This window comes from Phyllobates terribilis, unplaced genomic scaffold (genome assembly GCF_046119375.1).
Source record: "Phyllobates terribilis strain yellow unplaced genomic scaffold, ASM4611937v1 Scaffold_4__5_contigs__length_816908805, whole genome shotgun sequence".
Taxonomy (NCBI): domain Eukaryota; kingdom Metazoa; phylum Chordata; class Amphibia; order Anura; family Dendrobatidae; genus Phyllobates; species Phyllobates terribilis.
The window spans coordinates 89,656,914-89,671,461 of NW_027362764.1; the positions used below are offsets into that span (position 1 = coordinate 89,656,914).

Genomic DNA, 14,548 nt, shown 5'->3' on the forward strand with positions numbered 1-14,548 from the left:
GCAGAGACATCTCCAAACGCCGAATGCAGCGGTGATATCCTGTAACGGACAAAACTGCAGTCACCACATGTACAGTAAGAGCAGCTGCCGCAGCAGCCACTGAAGCACTCAGAACGGATCAGCACTTACCCAGCTGAGCGTCACAGGGACCCCTAGGGGTGTGTGGCGCCGTGGCCCTTTGCTCCCCCTCACGGCAGAGCGCGCAGGGACCCCAAGAAGCGGTGTGTGTCTCCGCCAGGGAGCGCCCTCTATCCCCCGGGGCCGGCAGGCTTCTGCGGGGACCTCCTTAGGGGGTACGCAGATCCGCCAGGTGAGGGTCAGGGGTCCCAGCAGCGCTGAGACCCCCTGAGACCTCTAGACCACGGGGGGTCCAGGTCTCCGGGAATGTAAAATAAAAAATTCTTCTGAGGAGCTGCAAAGGCAGCGACTATCCTCTGCGACCTCAAATTTTAGACTGAAGAACATGGGAGTAGGAGGAGCCTAAGCTGGAGGGGCCAGTCGTCACTTTTTCTAATCTGAGGTGAACTATCCTATGGGGCTCTGCCTACCCACTAGTAATGAATCTGTGTCTCCCTTCCTTCCCTTCTGCTGCTGAAAGGAGGTGTTTTCCACATTTAGAAAAGTCGACCCCAAACATTTCCGGTAATATAAAATGACAGTCATGCAGTACTTACCCTACCGAGTACCAGGGAAGGCTCTTTCACCTTGCTCCAGTCTCAAGTGTTTTTGCTGCAACAGTTACATAACGTCTACAGCTAAATCACAGCTGCAGCCAAGCACTGAACTCACTGGCTCATGCTGACTGCATTGGTCATGCTCAGTGATTGGCTGCAGCGGTGATGTGAACTGTCAACACTGCAGCAAAAACACTGAGACTGGAGCAGCGGCAAAGAACCTTTCCTGGTCCCTGAGACGTTTGAGTAATCTGATTTTATTTTACATTTTGGACCCCCTTTAAGTTCAAATGTTGCGTATTTGCATGCAAAAGATGTGTAATGTAATCTAGTACCATATAAGAAGCCATTTCACCAGATGGAATATCACATTGCAGATGTCTCCTGTGCATAAAATGACCTGTGGTGCAGAATTTTAAATCCACATAAAGTCAATTCTTTGTGTGGATTCGTGGCAAGTTTTCATTCAGTGCAATTGAGAGGGTCAAAGAAGTAGAATGTCTGCATGTAACCATACACAGATTTTGCTGCAGACCCACTGATGAAAAATCTGCAACAAGTGAACCTAGTCATTTTGATTTGCGCTCCATGCATGCAGCATTATCGTTACCAACAAATCCGGCAGAAGTTTGGAGGAAGAAAAAAAAAAAAGAATAAGGAGTTGGATTTCTCCAGCTCAATTTAAGAGGGTTAAAATTAGCACTTTATTTCATATGCAAATTGCCTCTTCAGAGAGGACTTGAACTCTATAGCGCCACCTATTGGAAGCAGCAATCATACAAGTCACAATCGACCCTTTAACGAGTCATGCAATATAACTTAGGATAAAAGCCAAATCAGAATCTCAATTTGCAGACTCTTGTTTCTGGGTGTTGCCCTTCCTCAGTGCAAAGCATGAGATCTGATTTGGCTAGGTGAGGGGCACTGGACGGATGTCTAAAGGGTAGCGTTTCTCCTTGTGGAGAGTGACACACCAGCTCTGGCACGGCAAGGTAAGGAGGCTTATTTGCCGAGCAATTTATTTCAAACATGTAAAGTCCGCGGAGGAGCAGTGAGTGGATACAAATCATCCTGAGTGGATACTGATCAACAGCTTCCAACGCTATATGCATTCTTACTAAGGGATGTCACAGCCCCCCTTCTCTGCTCATTGACCTTTGCACCATGGCTGCTTAGAAACAAAACATATGACAATGTCTGTAAATCACTGAATAATATTTAGGAGCTATATAAGCAAATAAAATGTAAGATAGGGTCTGTTTTTTTGTAGATTTTGCAGGTTTTATTTCCTGAAAAAAAAAACAGGAAGTTAAAAATCTAAAAAAAGCTCCAGTGGCCAATGTGAGAATTCCAATATCTTTTTTTTTTTTTTTTTTTTTTAATTCAAGCAGAAATGCTTCAAAAACTGACATGTTGATTTTTTTCTTCACATAGAAACAAAAAAAAAAAAAAAACAACCTGCACCCTGTACATCTTGGGCATAATTTCCCATTAAAATGAATAGGAAGTGTATTCAGAGTATCTGAAGTAGTTTTACATTTGTAATCCACATAATAAGTAGGGTATATTCTTACTAAGGATGTTTGCAGAGTTCAGAACATAGCGGAAATGTCAAGTTTTTGAAGAGGCAGCTTAATCTCTGCAGCATCGGGTGGGATCCAGCCAGATTCAGAGCTGCACTTACAAGCTGATAGGAAAGTGCTTTTAAGTGCAGCTCTACTTGCTTAAGAGGCCAGTCATTGAGTACAGTGGTAGCTGGTAATCTAGCAGTAAAAAAAATAAACATCTATGTATTCTTGACAATACGGAGGATTTTTAACAAGTCAATTGAAAAATTGCTTGATGCACTTTTACATTTTTTAATTAAGGATAGGCAGTTATCATCATGACTAGGGTCACACAACAGATTGTATCATCCTGATCAGTGCGTGATTAGCATAATCAGCTTGATTTTCTCGGTTGTGGAGAATAAAGAATTACTCTTCATCGACTCAATTCTGTCGGTCTTTAAAATTCGGACCGCAGTCTGATATCATCCAAGTGCAGTCAGATTCTTCCCATGGACCCATAGACACGAATGGCTGAGTGAGATCCGATAATCTGATGCAACTCAAAAAAGTGCATTGCCCCATAGAATAACATGGGGACGATTTTTAAGTGGTGTGCACAAGGACTTAGCATGCATGATGAACATGTGACCTGTATGGGTTCACTTTCATCCCTCCCATAAATCATGTACCTGAGTGGAAACACTTACACGCTGCTTTATGCATCACGACAAGGTGACCTCTGTTCAAATTGTCAATTAAAGAAAACCACAACGAAATCTAGAACCACAAGGAGCCAGATAATAGTTCATGTATTTTAATATTTCCTTAATTTAGTGGGAGCTTTTCTTTCCTTCCATTTAAGAAACAAGTGCAGAACATTGAATTGAAATTGACAATGTACTTAAGAGCGGAAATTAATACAGAAAAGAAAAAGAAGAAACATCACCACACATTTTCGTTTGTCAACATGTAATGCCCTGGGTTTATTTATTTTTTTGTTGTTGTTGTGAGAATTCATTCACAATGTATTTCCAGGTGGGATTTAAAAAACCTCAAGGATAAATATGTTATGCCACTGGACTGGGCATTCAGACTTCGGTACTGACAAAGCGTTAGTAGTCTGTAAAGTACCATGCTCTTCACAGAAGAGAGCGCATATTTCCAAAGGAAGGCACCCGATAGTTGTGGTTCTGGACCTGCAGCCTTCTGGAGAAAATATCGGAAAAATAAAATAAAAAGCTGGCTGTTATAGAAACTGGAATGATGATACACGTACAGCAATTACTGCATTCTTCTCCCTTATGTCCTTGTGTTTTCTTAAGAACAAGTAAAGAATGAAGTCTTTTACGATTACACAATAAAAAAATACAATTTTTTAAAGTGTTTTTTTTCTATTTTTTTTTTTTCTTAAAAAAAAGGGCAGACAACATAAAAAAAACTCCAGTTGAATGGACTCCATTTGCATACTTGATTTAACACTTTTTTTTGGTGTAGGAGGAAATGGGGCAGGAGGGTCGGGAAAAAGGGGGGTTTGTTTGTAAAGCAGCAACAAAACCTTAGTGCTTGAAGTACCAGAAACCACCCTACGTGACGACGTACAGGTGAATGGGGAAGGGAAGAGACTTCATTATAATCTTGTCACTTCTGATATTAGAACAGGAAGATCCCCCATTAGTACATTCCCCGTTATTTAAAAAAAAAAAAAAAAAAATGATGCCTTTTTCTTAAGATTCTGTATGTATGTCACCATTTCTTCACATGATACAGAGAACTCAGGGACCCAGTGGGGAACCAAGTTATGTTATACCATTTACAAAATACCAAGGAGTCCACAGCTACCTAACACATTTACTACAGCACAGGAACCAATGAAGGTACAGTGTACAAAAAACTGTAAACACGGCACAATAAATAGATAAAACAGCAGGTTCCGCACCATGCACATGATGTGATGACACTTCCCATCTCTATACAATCTCACACTCTTACTTTGTTGCAGTTTTTGTTTTTCCCGTTTTGTTTTTTTACCCCCCCAGTGCAAAGCATCACAAATGAACAGTTCTGTATTCAAGTAACATATATACAAGGGTATTACAAATATGCAGTACTGTACAGATAATTGCTGTATTCATAATTTACAGATGTTTTATGCTTTCCTATTAACAGTACGAAAAAAGAAAAGAAATCAAAGCATGAGAGATGTGCGTCGCTGTCGAGTCCCCACAGCTGTGGTGGAAATGCAGTGTGCTGCTTCCCATCATCCCGTGCATTCATAATGCTACTGATGCATAGCACCGAAACCAGTCCCCAAGGCTGCAGCCCAGTCCGGCCAAAGCTACGTCACCTCCATCGCTACTGTGTTGTCTGCTATACTGTTCAATGCTGGCTTTTCTGTTTCATGCTTTTCCCTATAAAGAAAATAAAAAAGGTGTTACTTTATTTCATGAAGAAAGACCTTTCACAAGCTAAATAATACACATAACAATACAACTAGGCTCCACTAATGCTTTTCTTTTGCTCCACCCCAGACAATCAATTCCATTTGATGATATGACTTGTACTTCAAGAACTTTGTCCCTGACTTCTTTGGAGATCTCCTTGGTCTTCATGGTGTTAGGTTAGTAGTGCCTCTTGCTCAAAAGGTGCACACAGGTGGGCTTCCTTTCACTAAGCATGTGACTTATGAAGGTAATTGCTTGCACCAGACATTTTTAGAGGATTCATCGCAAAAGAGGTGAATACACATGTACATGCCAGTTTTTAGTTATTTGATTTATGTCTATATTTTTCTCACTTCGCTGATAATATTTAGGCTATGTGCCCACGTTGCGGAAATGAAGCAGAAAATTTCTGCTTCACTTCTGCATGTCCTCTCCCGGAAAACCGCTTGCAGAAATTGGCAAGCGTTTTTTGCGCATTTATGATGCGTTTGGGACATGCGCAATTGCCTTGCGTTTTTTATTGCATTGACAAGGCAATTCCGCATGCGTCTGCAAAATTAATGGACATGCTGCGGATTTTTGAGTGCCGCATAAAAGCTGCGGAAAAATCCACAGCATGGGCATTGAAATTGCGTATTCTCATTGGGGACGGATTAACAATTCCGCAGCATATACGCTTGTAAAACGCTACGTGGGCACGGACCCTTAGTGCTCATGCATCACACACAAACCGGATTACAAAAATATTTAAACACAGGTTGTATTGTAACAAAATAGCTAAAAAGCCAAAAGGGGGAGAGTATACTTTTTGCAAGCCACTATAGTTGTGCAGCTGTGCTTCAGAAACATATCTTTACAGAAAGCTTATCACAATTCAAAAACTGTCCGTGTCCTTTGTCTCCAAATATGCCCATCATATCTGCGCAGACAAAGACACTGGCCGGTGACTACTCTTTCGTAATAAAGACTGTTTGGACCATTATAAAATACCCTTCATATAACTCCTTATTTTCTCTTAGAATGAACGCCCTTATGAGCAGGGACCTCACTAGTATTTTTTTTTTACCTGATAATTATTTTGCTGCTCTATAAAGTCTAGTTACACAAATATGCTACAAGTGTAAAATGCAACAGAATATGTTTGCGCTCTATAAAGATTAATGAATCACAAACTGAAGCCAGAGGTCAGCAGACAAATGGACATAATGATGGATAAGAGAACGCAGTTAGGCAGTAGTACACATTGCTCAAAGCAGCACCTAGAATTCACGGCTTCACATTGGTTCCTGAGCGTTTGATGGCTCACAGTCATACCACCCAAAGCAGCCCACTAATTCAGTGTGAAGAAACAAATACCTATCCTACAGGGACCATATAAAGCATGAACACCACAAAAAAAAACACAATAGGTGCTAGAATATGAATCCCCCCCCCCCATCCTACAAGGTCATAAGTTAATTTTTAAAGTCTTCATAGCACCTATATGGGTTTTTATATAGCAAGCTGTATTCGGAAGGACGGGTTGGCTTATAATGAGATTTAATAAAATATATTTATAAATGACAAATTTACAGTTCAAAGTAACTGTTACCCAGATTCACAAGCTTGCCGGGAGAGTTGGGCAACATACTACTACACACACACACACACACTATTCACATTTGCGTCAGAAGAGAGACGGCGAAAGAGAGTGTGTGGGGGGGGGGGGGGGGGCAAAAGAGAGTGGGGGAGGGGGGGGGAGAGGGCAAAAGAGAGTGGGGGAGGGGGGGGAGAGGGCAAAAGAGAGTGGGGGAGGGGGGGGGAAGAGGGCAAAAGAGAGTGGGGGAGGGGGGGGGAAGAGGGCAAAAGAGAGTGGGGGGGGAGAGGGCAAAAGAGTGGGGGGGGGAAGAGGGCAAAAGAGAGTGGGGGGGGAAGAGGGCAAAAGAGAGTGGGGGGGGGAAGAGGGCAAAAGAGAGTGGGGGGGGAGGAGGGCAAAAGAGAGTGGGGGGGGAAGAGGGCAAAAGAGAGTGGGGGGGGAGAGGGCAAAAGAGAGTGGGGGGGGGGAAGAGGGCAAAAGAGAGTGGGGGGGGGGGGGAAGAGGGCAAAAGAGAGTGGGGGGGGGGGAAGAGGGCAAAAGAGAGTGGGGGGGGGGGGAAGAGGGCAAAAGAGAGTGGGGGGGGAAGAGGGCAAAAGAGAGTGGGGGGGGAAGAGGGCAAAAGAGAGTGGGGGGGGGGGGAAGAGGGCAAAAGAGAGTGGGGGGGGGGGAAGAGGGCAAAAGAGAGTGGGGGGGGAAGAGGGCAAAAGAGAGTGGGGGGGGAAGAGGGCAAAAGAGAGTGGGGGGGGAAGAGGGCAAAAGAGAGTGGGGGGGGGAAGAGGGCAAAAGAGAGTGGGGGGGGGGGGAAGAGGGCAAAAGAGAGTGGGGGGGGGGAAGAGGGCAAAAGAGAGTGGGGGGGGGAAGAGGGCAAAAGAGAGTGGGGTGGGGGAAGAGGGCAAAAGAGAGTGGGGGGGGGGAAGAGGGCAAAAGAGAGTGGGGTGGGGGAAGAGGGCAAAAGAGAGTGGGGTGGGGGAAGAGGGCAAAAGAGAGTGGGGTGGGGGAAGAGGGCAAAAGAGTGGGGGGGGGAGAGGGCAAAAGAGAGTGGGGGGGAAGAGGGCAAAAGAGAGTGGGGGGGGGGGAAGAGGGCAAAAGAGAGTGGGGGGGGGGGAAGAGGGCAAAAGAGAGTGGGGGGGGGGAAGAGGGCAAAAGAGAGTGGGGGGGGGGAAGAGGGCAAAAGAGAGTGGGGGGGGGAGAGGGCAAAAGAGAGTGGGGGGGGAAGAGGGCAAAAGAGAGTGGGGGGGGAAGAGGGCAAAAGAGAGTGGGGGGGGGAAGAGGGCAAAAGAGAGTGGGGGGGGAGAGGGCAAAAGAGAGTGGGGGAAGAGGGCAAAAGAGAGTGGGGTGGGGGAAGAGGGCAAAAGAGAGTGGGGTGGGGGAAGAGGGCAAAAGAGAGTGGGGGGGGGAAGAGGGCAAAAGAGAGTGGGGGGGAAGAGGGCAAAAGAGTGGGGGAAGAGGGCAAAAGAGTGGGGGAAGAGGGCAAAAGAGTGGGGGAAGAGGGCAAAAGAGTGGGGGAAGAGGGCAAAAGAGTGGGGGAAGAGGGCAAAAGAGTGGGGGAAGAGGGCAAAAGAGTGGGGGAAGAGGGCAAAAGAGTGGGGGAAGAGGGCAAAAGAGTGGGGGAAGAGGGCAAAAGAGTGGGGGAAGAGGGCAAAAAAAGAAGAGAGAAATAGTGGAGGCAGCCGACAACTACTGACAGGTCTATACACAGCATGAGCTTATTGCCTTCTCTTCAAAAGCTCTTGGGGTATGCAACATACACCACCACTGCTAATCCTTTTCTGCTAGGTGTCGGTGGGGTCTTACCTTGGTACTCCATCCACAGAAGACGCTGCTGGAATCTTGGGTACCTGACAATTCGCTGCCGCTGCTGCAGCAAGCTTTAAGGCAGATGGGGGAACAGCACTTAAAGTCCTGGGTAAATGGCGTGCATTGATGGGTATAGAGTTTACAGTGGCAACGGACGAGGGTACAGTTAATCGGATGTTATTCCCAATCAGGACCTGAGTTGTTGCAGAATTGGCAGCAGTTACTTGGTGACTCAGAGTGCTGTGGGAACTCGCAGTCTGTGTTATATTGGAAGGCTGTAGCAAGGCTGAACCAGTCGATGTCGATGATGAACTTGTATGTACGAGTGCTGCAGGCGTATTACTACTGAGGTGTAAGCCCTTGTATACTCCTGTAAAGAAGAGACAAACCACGTCAGCAGTGGGTCATTTAGGATACAATACAACACATTCAGTCTTTGGGCATCATGGCATACCTGAGGCTTGAAGAATGCCATTCACTCCAATGCCAAGGACAACATCATCCTTCATCTTGATGGCCATCAGCTGTTCAGACGTTACCAAAGCTGTAACAGCAAACTGAGCACTGGCAGAGTCTAACGTCTTCGAAACAAAACCCTAACAGAAAGAAAAAATATATATATTAGGATCTGAACAGCTGAACATTTCCAGAAAGACAGAGCTGACCTGCTGTTCTGTTACAATGCAATCAATAAAGCATAACTGGGCAGGCATGCTGGGAATTACAGGCGCCTTTGTATTATGCGCCAACATGGCTGGTCCCTCTTGGAAAGTCAGAAGCGTCCGTGCAGACAGCGGCTCTTTTATTTGCGATTTTACACACAAGGCCAATTTTAGTTCCAGCCTTTCCTAATACATCTTTATTCCGGAGATTTGGATCAAGAATTGTAGAAAGGGTTAACTGATACATTAACATCAATACGTGGGGCTTGTGAGCTTAAGGAATACTGTTGTATGGTCCCGTTAATGATGGGTTATCTGTAGATAGATAACATTTTATATTTTTCTGCACCAGAAAAAGAAAAAAAAAAAAAAAGTTTAAACACTATAAAGTTATTGTAAGAAAGTGAACAGCACATTCCACCCCCCTAAATATAGGTGCAACAACACAACATTTCGTAGAGTAATAAATTAATGAAGCAAAGCAAAAGGAACAGAAGATTTGGTTACTGTTGAAGGATGTAATGATCTAGTTCAGGGGATTGGTAAATCTGATGGAGGAGTGAAATGCGTCCAATGACTGGAAACATCAGCGAGAACTAGAGTTTCACATCACACAGATTTTACAGACTACCAAACACATTTTCAGCATACTGATAGCGCCATTATTACCTGTGAAGTGTTGGCGGATGAGTTATTTGCCTGCTGTTGATGGATTTGAGCAATTTGCTGTTTCTGCATTAGTGCCAGTTGTTGTTGATGTTGCTGGTATTGTTCGGCTGTAAATGCTGAAAGTAAAAGCGGTATACATTAGTGTGTGACCACAAGAGGAGATTGCACAGTGCTCTAAACCGCTGCTAGAAGTATGTGGAATAAATATTTGACGCTTCTTTATAAAAGTGCTGTCTTAATGCCATTGTACCAGAGCTGCTTATCACACGGTGTGCTCAGCGAGTCAACGCTTCAATTCCTGACAGACACAAACAACACTGTTATTCTACCTGTGCAGTGAGCTGCTCGCTCTATGGCAGCATTTTATATTTAGATGACAGTAATTAGTGCTCCTGCTCCTATTAGATTTTAACCCATGCAGAGGAGAGCAAGAAATCCTGTGGGGGCCACAAAAAACACACTATATTATTCTGATGACATAGCCGTATGAGGGCATATTTTGATGGGTTGAGTTGTAGTTCTGAATGTCATTTATTTTACCATATGATGTACTGAAAAATAGGAATGGAGGGAAATTCCAAAGTGCAATAAAATTGTGAGGAGGTGGGTGCAATTTCGCCATTGTTTTTGGGGTTTTGTTCTTACTGTGCAGAATGCACTATAAATGTTTTCATAAGAATTTGGGAAATAATGAAATGTCCTATAAATGTTCTGTACCTGATCTAAGGATCTCGGCTGTTAGTTGAGATGAATCTGTGCTGCACTTTAAGTACATGCTCAGTAGTGAGGCCCGTGCTGCACTTTATGTACATGCTCAGTAGTGAGGCCCGTGCTGCACTTTATGTACATGCTCAGTAGTGAGGCCGTGCTGCACTTTATGTACACGCTCAGTAGTGAGGCCGTGCTGCATTTTATGTACACGCTCAGTAGTGAGGCTGTGCTGCACTTTATGTACATGCTCAGTAGTGAGGCCCGTGCTGCACTTTATGTACATGCTCAGTAGTGAGGCCGTGCTGCACTTTATGTACATGCTCAGTAGTGAGGCCGTGCTGCACTTTATGTACACGCTCAGTAGTGAGGCCGTGCTGCACTTTATGTACACGCTCAGTAGTGAGGCCGTGCTGCACTTTATGTACATGCTCAGTAGTGAGGCCGTGCTGCACTTTATGTACATGCTCAGTAGTGAGGCCCGTGCTGCACTTTATGTACATGCTCAGTAGTGAGGCCGTGCTGCACTTTATGTACACGCTCAGTAGTGAGGCCCGTGCTGCACTTTATGTACACGCTCAGTAGTGAGGCCGTGCTGCACTTTATGTACACGCTCAGTAGTGAGGCCCGTGCTGCACTTTATGTACACGCTCAGTAGTGAGGCCCGTGCTGCACTTTATGTACATGCTCAGTAGTGAGGCCCGTGCTGCACTTTATGTACATGCTCAGTAGTGAGGCCGTGCTGCACTTTATGTACACGCTCAGTAGTGAGGCCGTGCTGCACTTTATGTACACGCTCAGTAGTGAGGCCGTGCTGCACTTTATGTACACGCTCAGTAGTGAGGCCGTGCTGCACTTTATGTACATGCTCAGTAGTGAGGCCGTGCTGCACTTTATGTACATGCTCAGTAGTGAGGCCGTGCTGCACTTTATGTACACGCTCAGTAGTGAGGCCGTGCTGCACTTTATGTACATGCTCAGTAGTGAGGCCGTGCTGCACTTTATGTACATGCTCAGTAGTGAGGCCCGTGCTGCACTTTATGTACATGCTCAGTAGTGAGGCCGTGCTGCACTTTATGTACACGCTCAGTAGTGAGGCCCGTGCTGCACTTTATGTACACGCTCAGTAGTGAGGCCGTGCTGCACTTTATGCACACGCTCAGTAGTGAGGCCCGTGCTGCACTTTATGTACACGCTCAGTAGTGAGGCCGTGCTGCACTTTATGTACACGCTCAGTAGTGAGGCCGTGCTGCACTTTATGTACACGCTCAGTAGTGAGGCCGTGCTGCACTTTATGTACACGCTCAGTAGTGAGGCCGTGCTGCACTTTATGTACACGCTCAGTAGTGAGGCCGTGCTGCACTTTATGTACATGCTCAGTAGTGAGGCCGTGCTGCACTTTATGTACATGCTCAGTAGTGAGGCCGTAACATTTATCCGGCGCTCTAGGCTGAGCACTTACATCGGGGTTTCCATCTAAATTTCCAAGTGATGTAATTCAGATGAAACCCCTGCGGGATCCATTCACTGTAATGAGGCAGCAGAGTTACTCTGGACTCCGTCTGGCCTCTGTTTAGCGGTGTCCTTTTTTTCAGAAGTGCACAAAACTGTGGCCAACCGCACTTTTATGCACGCCTAAAAAAACTGACACCGTGGGATCCCAGGCTAGACGGCGTCCACAGTGGCCTATATCGGCCTCATTACAGGGAATCTTCCGTCATGGGTTCCGTCTGAATCACGTATTTCAGAGATTTACACGGAAACTCTGGTGTAAGTGCTCAGCGCAGAGCGCAGGATAAATGTGCGCCGAGCCCTACTGCGATCTTTGGGAGACATAATAAACAAATCAGTAGCAGGTGAAGAATTGGTTTTATTTATTTTTTACGCCGTTCCTCGTGCGGTATAAGTGATGAGATTACTTTATTCTTCGGGTCGGTGCGATTACAGAGATACCAGATTTATATCGGGTTTTTATGATCGACAGCTGTCACACACTAAGACGCTTTTTTTTTTTTCACAATCTAGTTTTTGCATTGCCATATTTTGAGAGCTATAATTTTTCCATATTTCGGTCGACAAAGTCATGTGACTGTTTTTTTTTTGCGGGACGAGTTGACATTTTTATTGGTACCATTTTTGGGTACGTGACATTTTTTGATCGCTTTCTATTCCGTTTTTTGGGAGGTAAAATTAACAAAAACCAACAATTCAGGAATTGTTTTTTGAGGTTTTTTTTTATGCCGTTCTGCGTGTGGTAAAAGTGATCAGGCAGCGTTATTCTTTGGGTCAGTACGTTTACAGCGATACTACACTTACTGTATATTTTTTTTATGTTTTGGCGCTTTTACAAAATAAAACAATTTTATAGAAAAAAATTTTTTTTGCATCGCTTTATTCTGAGAGCTATAACTTTATTTTTCGGCTGATGGAGCTGTATGGCGGGTTTTTTTTTGTGGGACAAGATGACGTTTTCAGCGGTACCATTTTTATTTCCATTTTGCTTTTTGATCGCATTTTTCCCACTTTTTGTTTGGCGATATGATGAAAAAGCATAGTTTTTTGATCGGTTTATTTATTTTTATTACGGTGTGCACAGAAGGAGTTAGTGTGACAGTTTTATAGATCGGGTTGTTTCGGACGTGGCAATACCAAATAGGTGTACTTTTTTTGCTTTTGCATAAATATACGGATTTATTGTTTTAATATTTTAATTTATTTATTTTGTGATTTTATTTTTTTTTTTAACCGTTTGAAAACATTTTTTAGACTTTTTTTTTTTTACATTTTTACTTAGTCCTGCATGGGACATTAATTTTTATTTTTCTAATCACTGTTCTCATGCAATGCAATAGACATGTATTGCATTGCATGAGAGCTTTGCTGACAGTTTCACACTGTCTCCTGCTAGAGTTCAGCTGCAGGCTGAACCTAGCAGGGCACCATATATGGCAGATCCGGAGGCAGTCATATGGAAGCCGGAGGTCACAACAACGGCAGGTCCTGGAAGACATCAGGGGGCTGTCGGAGAGGTAAGTGAACGACCCCCTCTCCTCTCACTATCTTCTAAATGTTGCGATCACTATAGATCGCGGCATATAGAAGATAGCAAAGGGTTAACATCATTGGGACCTGATCCAATCAGGTCAAGATGATGTCCCCTGTCAGAGCTGTTGCTCTGAACTGCAACCGCAGCACTTGCAGGACCCTGGGGGTCTTGAGGGCTGCAGGACCACCAACCGTTCATAAACGTCAGCGCTGCACAGAGCCCAGGCAGCGCCGACGTTTATGTACAGTGGGCGGTCGGGAAATGGTTAAGTTCCTATCTATGCTGTAATTCAACTGGGTGTTACCACAGATTTGTTTCTAGGGGCGTGTACTTCTCCTGTATGAGGCTGACCAATCATAAGCAGGAGGCAGCATACAGGGGAGAAAAGAACACTCCCTCCTCTCCTCACTGATCTTTGCAGCTACTGTGTAGAGATACACCAAAGCCAAGTTATACATCATTGTAAACACTTTTTCAGATCTTATCCTACACTGCTGTCAGCGTTCACCCTCCTCCCCCCACACTGACTTCTGTGAGGCGCATTCTGGAAGGGTTTGTAATGTTACATAACTCTGTAGATACTGTGTAATGATACAGAACAGAACAGATTTCCAAGATTCCTTGTTTTTGTGCGGAAAATAGGTTCTTAATGACATTGGCGGTAAGTTTGGGGTCGTTGTCCTTCTGCAGAATAAATTTGGAGCCAGACACCTCCCTGATGCTATTTGAGGATATATAAATTTCTCCGAATTGAAGACTCCAAAAATAGACAACATTGAGGACAGTAGATGCAGTGGTTGGCCAAGGAAACTTAGTGCAGCAGAAGAAAGAAACATCATGCTTACTTCCCCTGTAAATCGGAAGATATCCAGCAGTGGCATCAGATCAGAAGCGGCAGCAACCAATAGGACAGAGTTAAACCCATCTGAAGAGTTTGGCCAGAAGTGGTCTTCAAGGAAGTGCATAACTGAAAACCCATACTTTGAGATCGATACAAGGCAAAGCGACTCAACTATGCACAAAACCATAAGAACTGGAGTACAAAAAATGGCAGCAGATGCTCTGGACTGACTGGTCAAAAAGTGAAATATTTGGCTGTAACAGAAGGCAGTTTGTTCATCTAAGGGTTGTAAAGCAGTACAATAATGAGTGTCTGCAGGCAACAGTGAAGCACGATGGAGGGTCCTTGAAAGTTTAGGGCTATATTTTAAAAAATGAGTTGGGGATTTGATCAAAATGAATAGTGTCCTCAATGCTGAGAAACACAGGCAGATAATCATACAATACCACAAGGGATGAGTCAAGTTTAGACCAACCTCCCTGCCAAGGTCCGTAAAAAACTGTGCAAGTGTACCTAGGAGAATTGATGCTTTAATGGCATTATGAAAATCAAAAAGATGGAAAAGTTTCAGTAAAACTTGCATT

General features: G+C 44.5%; 1 protein-coding gene across 3 annotated transcripts in view; it reads right to left on the reverse strand.

Moving 5' to 3' along the window:
- Positions 1–3,176: 3,176 nt before the first annotated feature.
- Positions 3,177–14,548, reverse strand: part of EPC1 (enhancer of polycomb homolog 1) — a 98,070-nt gene continuing 86,698 nt past the window's right edge. For all 3 annotated transcript variants that reach the window (XM_073677629.1, XM_073677628.1, XM_073677627.1), the window contains 4 exons: positions 9,370–9,485; positions 8,493–8,634; positions 8,036–8,408; positions 3,177–4,632 (listed from right to left, as the gene is read on the reverse strand). In XM_073677629.1, the coding sequence (XP_073533730.1) occupies positions 4,560–4,632; positions 8,036–8,408; positions 8,493–8,634; positions 9,370–9,485 (704 nt within the window). In that variant the 3' untranslated portion in view covers positions 3,177–4,559. The remainder of the gene's footprint in view (positions 4,633–8,035; positions 8,409–8,492; positions 8,635–9,369; positions 9,486–14,548) is intronic.